This window comes from Anguilla rostrata, chromosome 9 (assembly GCF_018555375.3).
Source record: "Anguilla rostrata isolate EN2019 chromosome 9, ASM1855537v3, whole genome shotgun sequence".
Lineage (NCBI taxonomy): Eukaryota > Metazoa > Chordata > Actinopteri > Anguilliformes > Anguillidae > Anguilla > Anguilla rostrata.
Genome location: NC_057941.1, coordinates 51865328 through 51879479, shown reverse-complemented (window position 1 = coordinate 51879479; position 14152 = coordinate 51865328). Strand labels below are relative to the sequence as shown.

At 48.6% G+C, this 14152-nt stretch overlaps 1 protein-coding gene across 10 annotated transcripts in view; it reads right to left on the bottom strand.

Moving 5' to 3' along the window:
- LOC135264125 (roundabout homolog 2-like) overlaps positions 1 to 14152 on the bottom strand; it is a 168346-nt gene that overhangs the window by 88624 nt on the left and 65570 nt on the right. The window contains exon 3 of one of the 10 annotated variants that reach the window (XM_064352808.1): positions 1587 to 1706. The exons of 8 other annotated variants lie outside the window; for them this stretch is intronic. In XM_064352808.1, the coding sequence (XP_064208878.1) occupies positions 1587 to 1629 (43 nt within the window). In that variant the 5' untranslated portion in view covers positions 1630 to 1706. Of the gene's footprint in view, positions 1 to 110; positions 821 to 1586; positions 1707 to 14152 lie in introns of those variants that run through there. One more of the 10 variants, XM_064352807.1, reaches the window with a different exon arrangement.

Below are 14152 nucleotides of genomic sequence, written 5' to 3'. Positions count from 1 at the left end.
AAGCATTTCACCCAAGATCAATTAATCACACAGGGTCATCTGGTCAGAAATGATGGGGTCCGGTCTGTCTGCGCGCAAATCGTCTTAATAAAACATCTTAAAACACTTACCGCCGACAGGAACGTGTAATAATCCGCACAAAAAGATGACCTCTAGCCAACCCATGATACCATAGTAACCCTGCTCGGTTTTGGGAGCAAATTCTTCACTCCTTGGGGGAAACAAATGTCAACCCAGTTTAGGGACTGCCAATGCCAATCTCTCTTTGGTGGCTGACGTTGAAGTCTACGGATTTTTTTTTTTTTTGCGTTTCCTAGCAGTCGGCTTCGATGCGTATTTTGTTCCAAGAACCGGGCGCATTCATTGTTGCGTTATGGAGAGCACAAGACGGATCCGCGGACGCGAGAGGGAAACCAGTCTTTCAACTACTCCAGCAAAATTCCAGTATGTCGCTACACAAGTTTCCCAGCATTGCGAATGATTTTCTTTTGAGTGAAAAGCTGCAAAAAAAAAAAGGTAATCCGCGGCAACGCCGGTCAAAAGCACACTTTCGATAAGAACCTGCGAGCTCCGTATTTTATTAGTATTATTAAAATTCCTTCCAAAGAATAATCGTCACGCTGGGTGGTTCTGTCATAAACGCATCGTAAGTCTTTCCCAGTATGTACAATGTTACGTTCTCGGTGCCTGATTCGCACATGCCTATCAGCAACCCCTTCAACACACAGGGATTTGATCGCGATCACGGTGCATGCTCACGGGGGAAGTTGCTGCCGCGTGCCGGATAGCACCGCAGAAAAAAATGTTTCTGGAAAGTGGATGTATTCCGTTAGAGCCTGTATTTTCCCCGCCTCTGTCTGTAGTCCTGGAGGGGGCGGGGGAGTTTGGGGGGGGGGGGGGGTGTTGAGCTGCGGCTGGAAATGAGCGCGTGTGGGAGGTGATGCGGGAGACGCTCGCGCGCCGGGATTTATGCGCCTGGATCACACACAGACGCACGAGAGCCGTTTGAAGTCTGCCAGTGATCACTAACTCTGTGCGCGGCGCGAGCAGGTGAAAATCCCCCGCCTCCGCCGCGCGACTACGGAGGAACGTGGGCTTTCAGCGCCCCCTAGCAACACCGCGGCCGCATCCGCGCACATCAGCAGCCTACTGCACACAGCTGCGCGCTCTCCAAGTCGGAAAGTCGACGCCTACCGGGATCTGTGCACTTTCAATATACTAACGTTCACAACGCTTTTATCAGTCGCGGTAACAAACATAACTCAAAACATAACGTCACCAACGTCACTGTCAGTGGCGCCACCTTAGTGTCTCGTTGATGGCCTTCAGGTTAATATCTGATCTTGGTTTGGTGTTTTTTAAGAAAATTGAGTTTTGTGGTAGCCAAAACTGTAAACGAATTCCAATTGTTTTCATCATTAAATCCCTTTCAACGCGAAGGGCTAGACTAAGCATTTGTTACCATTAAAGAAAATAAAAACACACCATGACCTTTAAAAAATACATTGCATATGGATTTTTTTCCACGGCTCTTGCGTTGTTAAGGTTATGTGGGGCTCTGAGCACATACTGTACAGGGGGTGTACCATATGGGGCTCCCCTCCGTTTGGGGTCAGTGGTACTGTGCATTGATCAGAAAGGGCCCCGGGCTGGAGTCATCAAGCTTTGTCCACCCATGAAGGTCGGGTTCCTCAGACAGCTCAGCGCTAGGTCAAAACAAAAACACAGCCGCCGCACAACCAAAACACGCTTTACTACTAGCCTATACACAACAAAAACACACTTTACTGCTAGCCTATACACAACAAAAACACACTTTACTGCTAGCCTATACACAACAAAAACACACTTACTGCAGCCTACACATATAACTGACAGTGTAAAAACAACACTTACAAGTAGCAAAGCAGTTGTTGATAAAGAATGCGTCACTGTTCTGACAGCATACAGACACACTAAGAGAGACAAGCCTTTTCGTGGTTGTGTTATAACATTTTGCTGTCCTAAACCTGCTTTGACGGTACTGTGGACAGTCGATAAAAGGAGAAGATTGGGGCAGCAAAAACAAGAGAGAAGAATTTACTGTATTGCGTTTGCTGACAGGTTTTTCCTTTTTTTCATGTTCTTTCAGACGTAGCCCCTGCATCAAACTTTCCTCACACATAACACGTTTTGTGTGTGAAGTCCGCTCCGATCAATAAGCAGATCTCCAAAAAAAACGCAGGGAACAGCAGGAACGCACTCTTGAAAAGCGGTTTTCTGTCCTCTGTCTAGTTAATCAGCGTGTCACACAACAGAAGGACGGACGCGCTCATGATCAGCTAGACGCTGTCCTGCACCACGGAATAACTCTCATAAAGCGCATAAGCCTGAATACACAGATCACAAAAGCCAATTACTGCAGCATGGGACGAAGAGCTTTATAGAAAACACTTTACACCTGAGTGGTTGCTCTGCTGTGAGACAATGAATGAATAATAAAGAGATTAGCAGGCGCGTACATTTTTTTTTGAGACATAGCGAACGAGGAATACGTCTGTATCCTTTCAGATCAAACTCAAGCGCGCCTGCTGAGAGGTGGCATTAATTATTTTATCTCGTAGATAATTCTCGACGGTCGGACCGTAGCGGCCGGTTGGTTTACACATCGACCGCGACCGGCTGAGCAGCGGCTCGATCGGCGATCGATCGGCGATCGATCGATTAGCCCCGACGGCGGCTGAGACTGAGGGGATGAACCCAACCGCCGCCCCCCCCCCCCCCCCAGACCAGGCAGGGGGGGGGGTTCAAAGAGGCGGGGCTCTGAACCAGACCCATGAGGCTGACGGGCAAGAGAGCAACATATCCCAGAATCCCCTCTGCCGCCACAGCACTTCCACTAATTACAACTGCGCAGATTTATTTAAAGATTAACTGATAAAAAAAAACAGGCTGCGCGGTCGGTGGAAACAGGGTCAGGCGTGTGTGTGTGTGTGTGTGTGTGTTTGTGTTAAAGACTGTGAGTGTGTGTGTGTGTGTGTGTGTGTGAGAGAGAGAGAGAGAGTGTGTGTTAAAGACTCTCTCTCTCTCTCTCTCTCGTAATGAGGTCCCACTTCATTCCGGCTCACGGGTCTGCCTCGAGGATCCATTTCCCACGGCCGTCGATGTCCGCCAATACCGCCGATGCAATTTACTCAGCCCCGTCTCCGGCTCGGAGACCCGGGCGAGGGGGGCGACATCGAGGGGGGGTGGCGGGGGCAGGGGGGAGGGGACAGGATGGGGGGGTGTCGAACGCGGAGGAAAATGGTTCTCTGTGCGGTGTGTCCACTCCACTTGTGAGGATCGATGTTAAATTGATTGATGGCGGTCTAATGGCCGGTAACGATCGGAGGCAGCGCGACAGCGCCGACTCGCTCGCCCGCGCGCGCTAAGCTCTCCGCTCGCGCCGATCCACCACTTAGCGAGCCGCCGCCCGTCGCCGCGGCGACCGGCCCAGGTTCGAATTTGTTGCGGAATGCGAGTCGGTTGCTCGCCGCGTTCGCGTCGTTACGTTTCCTGTTTCAGAAAACGTGGCTCTTTTTCTAAACTTGCTTTTGAAATTCGTATCAGGGAAAAAAAAGGTACAAATAAAGTGTCTGAAAAGGTAAATACAGATGCTTGTCACTGGGGTTGTGTACCCTGTTGCAAGGCTACTCAGGTCCTGGTCCCGCAGGCCAAAGGTGTCTCTGTCAGCTCCCACCATGCACTACACCACCAGATTTCACTAATTAACTTACTTCCTGAAACAGAGAGATACAGTATTTAGTGAAATCATGGAGTGCAGCACGTTGGAGCAAATACTTGCAATATTGCGGCCCACAGGACCTGGAGTTGAGTAGCAGTCCCCTGATCGTACATAAAATTGTACCCCTAGCCAGGAATACAGCCTTAATTTGTACCTATTTTTGTCTGAAAGGGGCACTTAAGAGACCCAAAGAGAACATTTTACTTTCAGGGTACTTTTGTGAAATTTGCTCCTTAAAAAAACACAAATGTAACTCCATTGTACCTCTGTTTCAGAGTGTATGCCTGGGTGCCCTCCTGTTTGTCAGGGCCAGGAGGTGATGGTTGGTTAAGGTAAGCGTGGGACGTGGGTATCTTTGCTTTGTCACCCGACTCTGTTCAGCACACAGGAAAATATTTACGCAATAAATATTGATGGGTACAGGCTGGGGGAAAAAAACGGCCTTGGAGACAAGCTGGTGAAAAGGTGCAGGGCGCCAAAGGCAGTGCGAGATCTGAGATTTGAACCTGCAAACCCTGTTTTTATGACTGCTACTCCACACAGTTGCCTCTGATCCTGGTACTGTAATCCTTTAAGGGAGGTGCAGAGCCAGGAAACAGAGGTTTAATTTCCTCAGCGCAGCATAGGGGGCTGTAATCACACAGAGCCACTGACTCACCACTGACCCTTATCAGGACTGACCAGATAAACACCTGTTATCTGCAGGAATGACATCACAGCAAAGCACACACACACTGACATGTATGTACACACACACACACACACACACACACACACACACACACACACACACACACACACACACACACACGCGCACACACACACACACACACACACACACACACACCAAGATTCTCAGGGCTCGTTTAACATGAAGGCAGGCAAAGTTTGCCCAGAGGAAACTACATAAACGGCAACCCCTTATTACTCAGAGCCAAAATGGCCGCATGTTGCGCCCGCTAACCGCTTATTCACAGCTATGGGGGCTCCTCATTCCAATCCTCTTCAAAAAAGCCGTTTTTTTCTTCAATGCGATCTGGGGCTCTTTGAACTCCTAATTGTGCTTAAAGCGTCCCGCTGAGACGCGGGATTCCACACCCCTTTCCCCCCCCCCACCCCCCCGCCCCCCGCGAGGCCATCACAGCCCCTTCAGGCCTAATTGAGAGGGCCCGCTGATGACAAATTAATCAGCTTAAAGTGAGTAAACAACAAAAAAAAGAGACCGTCCGTCTGACGGCTCGCAGAGGCCCGTCCGTTCCCCTCCTCTCTGATCGCCCGATCGCACCCGCGTTCGGCCCTCCAGCCTAATAAGGGCGCGGTCGTCTCGGTAACGAGTATTACGCAATCCCGTCCGGACCCCAAAGAGCTCCCTCGCCGTTACGGTGTATTGGCTGCAAGTGCTTTTGTTTGTTTTTTTTAAGTGCCTGGTTATTATTTCGTTATATTCGGCGTTTATGAGTGCCTTTCCCCACGCAGAGTACCGCAGGCTTATGGACGTGTTGTTGTCTTGATGGTATAATCGTTTCAGAGGGGGAACTGGGAAAAGGTAGGCTTGCCTGCTCTGGGCCTCCCGTAATGTCGCTTATGTTTCCTTGATAAGCACGTAGAGCTTCTCCGATTATTATTCTTTAATTGATTTGTTGACTGGGGATGTCTCTCTTCTCCTCCTCCCCCTCCCTCTCCTCTCTCTCTTTTTTCTCCATCTCTCTCTCTCTCCCTCCTCCCGCTTGCTCTCCTCTATCCCTCTCTCTTTCTGTACATCTCCCCTGCCGCCTTGTTTCTGTTTATTATACTTTTAAAATGTATTTATTGTATTGTTATTTTATTTTTCTATTTTTGTTTTTGCTTTTTGATTTTGAGGTATTTTTCAGTTTTGTTGTTGTGTGGTCTTGCACAGGATTGTTGATTTGTGGGGCTTAGGTTTCCTCTCATTGTTTAATAAAGGGAAGGTAAATGTCAAACCACTCCTCTTGCTCTTTTTCTCTCTCGTTTATTTCTCTCCTCCTCTCCCTCATGCCCTTGCTCTCTTCCTCTCTATTTTCTTTTTTCTCTCATTTCTGCTTACTCTCTCCCTCCCTCTCCTTTTCATCCTTTATTTTTTCTAGTCTTCTTTTTCCTCGCCCTCTCTCTCCCCCCCTCCTTCTCTCCCTCCCTCTCCCTCTCTCCCCCCTCTCTCTGCACCCTGAGGAGTGGGCTGAATTGCTGAATCGAAGGTAGAAGATTTTGCTAAAGAAAGCAAAGGTAGCAGCTGCGTATTGTTTCAAGTTCACATGAGGCAGAACACTGCTGTGTGTGTGTGTGTGTGAGTCTGAGTCTGAGTGTGTATGAGTGTGTGTGTGTGTGTGCGTGTGTGCGCGCGTGCGTGTGTGTGTGCGTGTGTGTGTGTGTGTGTGCATGTGTGTATGTGTGTGTGCGTGTGTTTGCATGTGTGTGTGCGTGTGTGTGTGTGTGTATGTGTGTGTGTGTGCGTGTGTGTGTGTGTGTGTGTGTGTGTGTATGTGTGTGCGTGTGTGCGCGCGTGCGTGTATGTATATGTGTGTGTGCGTGTGCGTGTGCGTGTGTGTTACACTAACCCATAGGCTAATGGAGGCATAACTGCAGTGTATTGAGCTATGAGCCCTTTATGCAGAGCACTCCCTTAAATGAGCAGCTTTGTTGACACGCACCTCTAATCTAATTGGACCGACATGCGCACCCCCCCCCCCCCCGCCATACGGGCTGCTGTTTTCAGGACTGAAACATGCAGCTTCATCAATACCGTGAGCGAAGGTGGGGGGGGTGGGGGGTGGGGGAGGGGGACCCGGCCTGGCTGTAATGAGGCCTGCTCCACTATCCTGATCAACTCCCGTCACTGGGAAGAGCGGTTAGTGGGACAGGTCATGTGACCCATTGTCTCTCTGTGACCTCAGCGGTCAGCCTGTGGTCACATGTCAGGAGAAACGCAGAGCTGTGGAATTTCAATGTTGTGCTTTAATCATCCCTGGCTGTGCTGCTCAAATTATGCAATAATCATCCATGGCTGTGCTGCTTAAATTCTCATACGATCATCCATAGCTGTGCTGCTCAGAAAGTTCTGTTGTGATTACCAGTCCATTTCATTAAAAAAAACATACAAACTTGCAATATTTTTGTGAAAAAATAAATGAATAAGACAACTGGGTGCAATCGGGCATCGCCCTCCTCCGGGGGGGGGGCAACGTGAGAGAGTCTGATAGGAATCAGAGCTAGAGGAGAAACACTCAGTCTGCTGCTCAGCTAACGTGGGGGGTGGGGGGGGGGGGGAGATAACCGGCCTCTCTCATGCATGTAAACACTGCGTTTCCATGGAAATGTGCCTGTCTTTGGGGGGTTTGGGAGGAGGTGGGTGGGGGGCAGGGGGGTTGGCACGTTGCTTCTGATCCTGTTAGTAACCCTTGGCTGCTTCAGCGTTGGACTGGAAGTACGCACATCCCACAGAATCAGAGTCCCTCTGGAACCACAGAGAGAGAGAGAGACACCCCATCCCTTTCTCTGTTCCTCCCTCTTTCTCTTTCCCTCTCTCCCTCTATTCTTATCTCTCTCTCTCCCCATCTCTTTCCCTTGTTCTCTCTCTCCCTCTCTTTCCCTCCTACCTTCCTTCTGCCTTGTCTCTCCATCCATCCCTCCCTCCTTCCCTTCCTTCCTTCATCTTTCTCTTTCTCTCCATACCTCCTTCTTTGTCTCACTTTCTCCGTTCCTCACCCATCTCACTCTTCTCTTCCTCCCTCCCTCCCTCCTCTCCCTCCATCTCTCATTATTTAATTGAGCGGTGTATTTGTTCTCCAGACGCCCCTTGTTCTGCCTGCGTTCCGCTGGCAGCTGGCGGGGGGGTGACTGGCCGGCCCGTCAGCCATTTTAAAACGGAGAGCGCACCGCGGCGTTTGAGGGGCGTCTGAGCGGCGTTTGGGCGCTGAAGGGGTGCGACACACGCCTTTCCACTCGCCGGCTGCTCTGCATCAGCGGGTGCACACAGCCGAATAACAGCCCGCCATTAAACAGGACAAACATTAGTCTCTCTCCGCCCCAGAGCCCAGTATATTACTGCTGCCTGCTGTATTACAGGCTCCTGCCCCCCCCCCCATCACTGCTGTAGGAGGCAGTAATATTGACACAGCCTATTGGGAGGCACCGTCTTCAAGTTCCTCTGACAACCAATCAACAACCGATTGCCAACCAATCAACAGCCAACCAGAAACCTACCACCAACCGACCATCAACAACATGCAGAAATGTCTTGCAGTAGCAGTAGTATTTATAGTAAGGGAGCATGAATACTTGCACATGAGTTTGTGTGTGTGTGATTCTGTGTGAGTGAGAGTGTGTGTGATTCTGTGTGAGTGAGAGTGTGTGAGTGTGAGCGTGTAAGTGTGTGTGCGTGTGTGTGTGAGTGCGAGCGTGTAAGTGTGTGTGTGTGAGTGTGAGTGTGAGCGCGTAAGTGTGTGAGTGTGTGTGTGAGTGTGAGCGTGTAAGTGTGTGTGTGCGAACGTGTGTGTGAGTGTGTGCGTGTGCGTGTGTGTAAGTGTGTGTATGTGTGTGTGTGAGTGTGAGCGTGTGTGAGTGTCTGTGTGTGTGTGATGTTTTGAGTCGTGATGTGTGAGTGTTGTGTGTGTGTGTTGTGTGTGTGTGTGGTGTGTGGGTGGTGTGTGTGTGTGTGTATGTGTGTGTGATGTGAGGTGTAGTGTGTGTGTGTGTGTGTGAGGTGTGAGCTGTGTAAGTTGTGTGTGTGTGAGTGTGTGGTGTGCGTGTGTGTGTGTGAGTGTGGGTGTAAGGTGTAGTGTGTGTGTGTGGGGCGTGTGGTGTTGTGTGTGTATGAGTGTGTGCGTGTGCGTGTGTAAGTGTGTGCGTGTAAGTGAGTGTGTGTGTGCGCGAGTGTGAGTGTGTAAGAGTGTGCGTGTGTGTGTGTGTGTGTGAGTGAGAGTGTGTGTGTGTGAGCGTGTAAGTGTGTGTGTGCGTGTGTGTGTGTGAGAGACTCTGACAGGCTGGCACACACTCAGAGGATAATCAGGCAGGGCTGAGCCGTTAAAGGGGCTCAGAGCGGCTTAGAGGAAGGAGACTTAAACTGCGCGGCTCGCAGAATCTTCTGAGTCTCCAGCGCTTTAATAACACGCCTCAGCGTCACACACTGCTCAAACAGCCGCGAACGCAATTTATTCAGCTTCCATTAAACGGCTTTTATAATCGGCATGACAACAGCCGCGCGCCGCGCGCCTAAAAAAAACCATCGCTACGTTTCCAGGAGGCGCGGGGAGCGGCGGTGTTAAAACCAGCGGGGCCCACTTTGCGGGTTTTAAAAAAGACACATTTCACGCGTTGTCTTACGTGCCGACACGCCTGTGAAAGGCCAGTCGCTAACTTAACTTTCGCTGCCGCCCGCCCACCGCCCGCCCGCCCGCCGCCCGCCACTCTTTCAGCAGATCTCCCCGGTAACCGCAGCAGCCGCGCGGCTAACCCGCTGGATGTGCTAATCCCAGCATGCCGCGCTGCTCAATCACAGCCGGGGTGGGGGTGGGGGGGGGGGGGGGGGTGGGGGGGGGGGGGGATTAGAGGAGAGGGAATGATGGCAGGCAGGAAGAAGGGAAGACTAAAAGAAGAGAAGCAGCAGGGAAAATCCCAAATAGCCTGTCACCCAGCAACAAGGAGAGAGAGAGAGATGAGAGAGATGGGGAGAGGTAGAGGGGAGACAGGGAGAACATGGTGAAGAGAGGAAAGGAGAAAGAAATAGAAGGAGCGAGAAGGGGAGAGGAGGAGGAACGTGAGAAAGAGGGAACGTGGAGGAGAGAGATAGAAGGACTAGAAAGAGAGTCTGGATGCAAGATGGAGAGAGAGAGAGAGAGACAGCAAGAAAGGAAAGTGAAAAAGAGGATTTGGGATGAGACGGGAGAGGGAGGGAGAGAGATATTCAAGCAAAAAAAGGAGCAGAGAAGGAAGAAAGATGGGGAGAGGGGGGTCGGACGAGAGAGGAGAACAGGAGGATGAAAGACGGACAGATGCAGACAGACGTGCGGAACTAAAAAGCAAAAGCTCCCAGCATGTCGACAGACTGACAGACCAGGCAGACTCACTGACAGGCAGGCAGGCAGACAGACAAACCTGTCCCTTCATCTCTCTGTGTGTGAGTCTGTGAGCAGCTGGTGTGCACCGAAGCTTCGCCCGCCCCTTCCTGAGGTGCCGGACACTCCAGCAGAGCACAGCCGGGTCGGGTTCGACGCCGGCGTGTTCAGGGGTCTTATTTCGGATAACAGGCGAATTGCTTTTTCCCAGAACCCCCTCCAAATCCCCAGGTCTTCATGTCAGTATTATTATTCTTTTTTTTTTGTGTGCAGGCAGTTCTGAAGCCGACCCAAAGCGAGCGAGTCGCTTTACCGTGTGCGCAAACAGGCCCCGGGGGGTTGGGCCGTGTTCACCAGACCACGTGAACTCCAGCGCTGAACTTTGCCTTTGAAGCGGCCTGTCAATCAAGCAGTAGGTAAGGGATTTAAGAGCTCTCCATTAGCACAGCAGTCTACTGTAGGGAGACGGAGGCTAACCTGCTGTAACACTGATACACCACACCCCGCGCGACACAACACACACGCCAAACCACCACACACACACCATAAAAACACCTACTATACACACACTATACACACACACACAGCCACAGCCACACACACACACAGCCATGCACATGCGTTCACACACAAACACAGCCACAGCCACACACACACACACAGCCATACACACACACATACAGCCATGCACATGCACACACACACACACAGGCATGCACGCACACACTCACACACACTCACACACAGGCCACAGGAGGAAACTCAAGGCAGGCAAGGTGACACAGATTTATGCTGACTTGGAAACACTGAAAATACCTCAGGTACATTCTCTAATTCATTTGCCAATTTTTTCCTCTGTCTTCAGCACAATTAACAAAGAAACTGCTGAACACTGGCGATAATAAAGGCCTCATTACATCAAAAAATGGCTACTTCATACAGATCACAATACGCAAGCGCCGCTTCAAAGTGTTCCTTCACAATTACCATCAATACAGGCTTCCCCCAAGGCCTAATGCAGTCATAAGTCCTGTTTGTCCTGGACAAACTGGGGACTGTGTGTGTGTGTGTGTGTGACACACCATCCCCAGTCCTCACAAAACACAGTCCTCACAACGTCTGTTACAACTCAGCTTTTCACACAGGACTCCACAGAAAACTCTTTCTTCAAAATGTATAAAATAATAATAATAATAATAATAATAATAATAATAATAAATTAAGACGCTAATTGATAGTAAGATCAGTGACGCTGGTTTTAATCCGATGTCAGCTCACAATCACAGGTGCGGCACAGACGTAGACTTGGACAGGAAGTGGTTGATGTGGACAGGAAGCGGTTAATGCGGAGAGGAAGTAGTTAATGTGGAGAGGAAGCGGTTAATGAGGACAGGAAGCGGTTAATGCGGAGAGGAAGCAGTTAATGCAGAGAGGAAGCAGTTAATGCAGAGAGGAAGCAGTTAATGCAGAGAGGAAGCAGTTAATGCGAAGAGTATGCGGACAGGAAGCAGTTAATGCAGAGAGGAAGTGGTTAATATGCGGTGTTTGATAGCGAACTCGTCCGGAACGCAGGCGGCTATGCCTGTGAGCTAACCAATCACATCTGAGGTTGACAGAACCACACTGACGCCAGCGTGCAAAACTGCTATGCAAATGATGTTTCTATAGACATGGACGTGCACGACTTGTTTGGGTAAAGCCCCCCCCCCCCCCCAAAAAAAAAAAAAACATTTATTCAATTCAGGAAAACGCATTTCCAACTAACGGTGCAAAAAAAAAATTGCTTCGGTTTTTGAAATACTTCTGTCAAACTGAATAAAGCTTGTATGCAAACAGTAGTTATTTGTATACACAGCAAACAGCAACAACAGTTCTACTACTGCCTCCAATATTTGTAAAAAAAAAAAATTGCCTAAGCGGCAAATTGGAAAGTGCATTTTTATTTCCCCCTAGAAGTAGTGGGAAAATTAAGATATGAATATTTGTAATGGGACTTTTCTCAGCTCTTCTCAGTGAGTCTGTTTTTATAACATATGGCTTTATTAATCCGTACTTTATCATTATTTATTTTTATTTTATTAATGTACGTGATGACCAAAGGAAAACATGTCTATGGGTTTAATGCTTCAATGCTTCCAATCACTTGCCCACACCCACTGCTTTTTAAAATATAACACTTAAAAAAGGCATTTTTTAAAAATCTTTCATGGGGTAAGTCCTTTGAATCATTTCTAACCTTCATCCATGTCTAACCAATGATGACATCAAGAGAAGCATGAGCAGACCATAAGAAAGGCTGGCTCCCCCTTGTTGGCAGCTTGCAGTCTTTCCAAAGCCTGACAGGCATTCAGCACCATGGACAGCAGTGGCTTCACCGACAGGCACACACGGCTGAGGCTGATTGGTTGACTACCAGCACAGCTGTTGCTCTTGGCCTTCGTAAGGTCCTTTAATTTCTATCCATTCTAAAAGGGCACTGAAATCTTCAGCAAGTTAACCCGTTATGATGTAAGATCACAAATGTGCAAACAGAATGTTCCTAACTGAATATTCTAAATGCTGATGTCACAACCCCTACAGGTAATTGGAAAGCAATGGAGTGCTAGAACACTGACTTAGAACTTTTGAAAAAGCATTCTGAAAAAGCTACTCTTCAAAGGGTTAAAATAAAAGGCTACAGAACACAGAACAGCCTAAGGTTCTATGCAGAAACTTTAATTTAATGATAAATGTTTCTATTAATAAGCCATGGAATCATTTGGATCATTTATTTCTACTACGCTGTTCTGACTTCCACGGTCAGTCTGTGCGTTTCCATCTTTAGTTTTTAATTTGTTTTCATAAATTCGCAATGCCCCCTGTTTCTGTATTTCTATTTACACACACACTGAAGTTTAGCCCATGGCAATGTGACGGTGCATTGCCTGCACCGCGTTATAAATAAGTTTGTTTTTGAAGTTTTCAGTAAGGTTAGGTTCTCATTACGTTTGCTTACATGCTTTGTGATTAGATTAGATTGGGATTTAATCAGGCCAAATCGAATTGCTTACATAACCGAAATGCGATAAACGTTTTTTTTTTTTTCTAGAAACAGCGTAGCCTCTGTCCTGCAGTCATACTGCAGTCAGCACAGATGGGCTAAACGCACGCAATGTGGCTTTTCAAACTGCAAACTTTTCAAATCTATTTTCAGCATTCGTTACATTGTAACGGCATTATAAAACGGCTGAAAGATGCAAAAAATGAGAAATGAAAAAGGTGCAAAAGCAGCAGCATTCTCCGAGCCGAAAATCAGGACGGAGGCTGAAGGTGTGCGAGCCGTGGAGGGAGCGGGAGGGTTTATTTAAACTCGTCAGCAAAGAGCTCCGCTCTGCAGAAACATGATAAACCAGGCGCAGGGAAAAGCCAGCGTCAAAGAAAGAGCTTGTGCCTTTGTGTGTGTGTGTGTGTGAGTGAGAGAGAGTGTGTGTGTGTATGTAGGTATCAGATGCAAGCAGTGTTGTACACGTCTGAAAACTTCGCGAGGCGTGAAGCACAACATATGATCTCAACACGCATGTGGCGTGTTAGTGTGGGAAGTGGGACTATCCGCTCATGATGTGCATCAGGGTTCACTCACAATGCGATTATGGAGACGGCAGTGCTGGTATATCGATTTGGGTCACTTCCATTCAAATCAAATCAAAACAAAATAAAATGTATTTATATTGCGCGTTTAACAAACAATTGTCACAATAAGCTTCACAGACAACTCTGGCCTGAACCCCCACAGGAGCAAGCCTAAGGCAACAGTGGCAAGGAAAAACTCCCTGTGGTAACAGACAGGAAGAAGCCTGGGAAGGAACCAGACTCAAAGGGGGGAACCCATCCTCCGCTGGTCGGCTCAGGGGGTAAGTTTATATGACCCACTCGGTCAGGCAGTCATTTTACCCCTGAACAGAAGGTTCAGAGCCTGACCTGTTTCTGTAAAACATCCAGTCTTATAACTGGATTGATTGTATGTAAAAATCCAAGCTGTGTAATTTGCTGTGGATAAGATGGATGACGACATTACAAATGTAATGTGTTCTAGTATGTCTTATGGCATGTTAGTAAAGTATTAGACACCTGTAATATACTGTTTGCACAGGGGTGTCAAGGCACCATGTCCTCTGGTTCCCTTTCAATCAGCAGCCAATCAGGGCCAAGGAAACAAAGTATGAAGGCTCTTCAGCCAATCGGTGACTTACATGAATCTCTTAAAGGTGGAAACACACTGAAAACCTGCAGACACAGCAGCCCCCCAGGACTGGAGTCTGACAGCCCTGATTTATTAGAAATT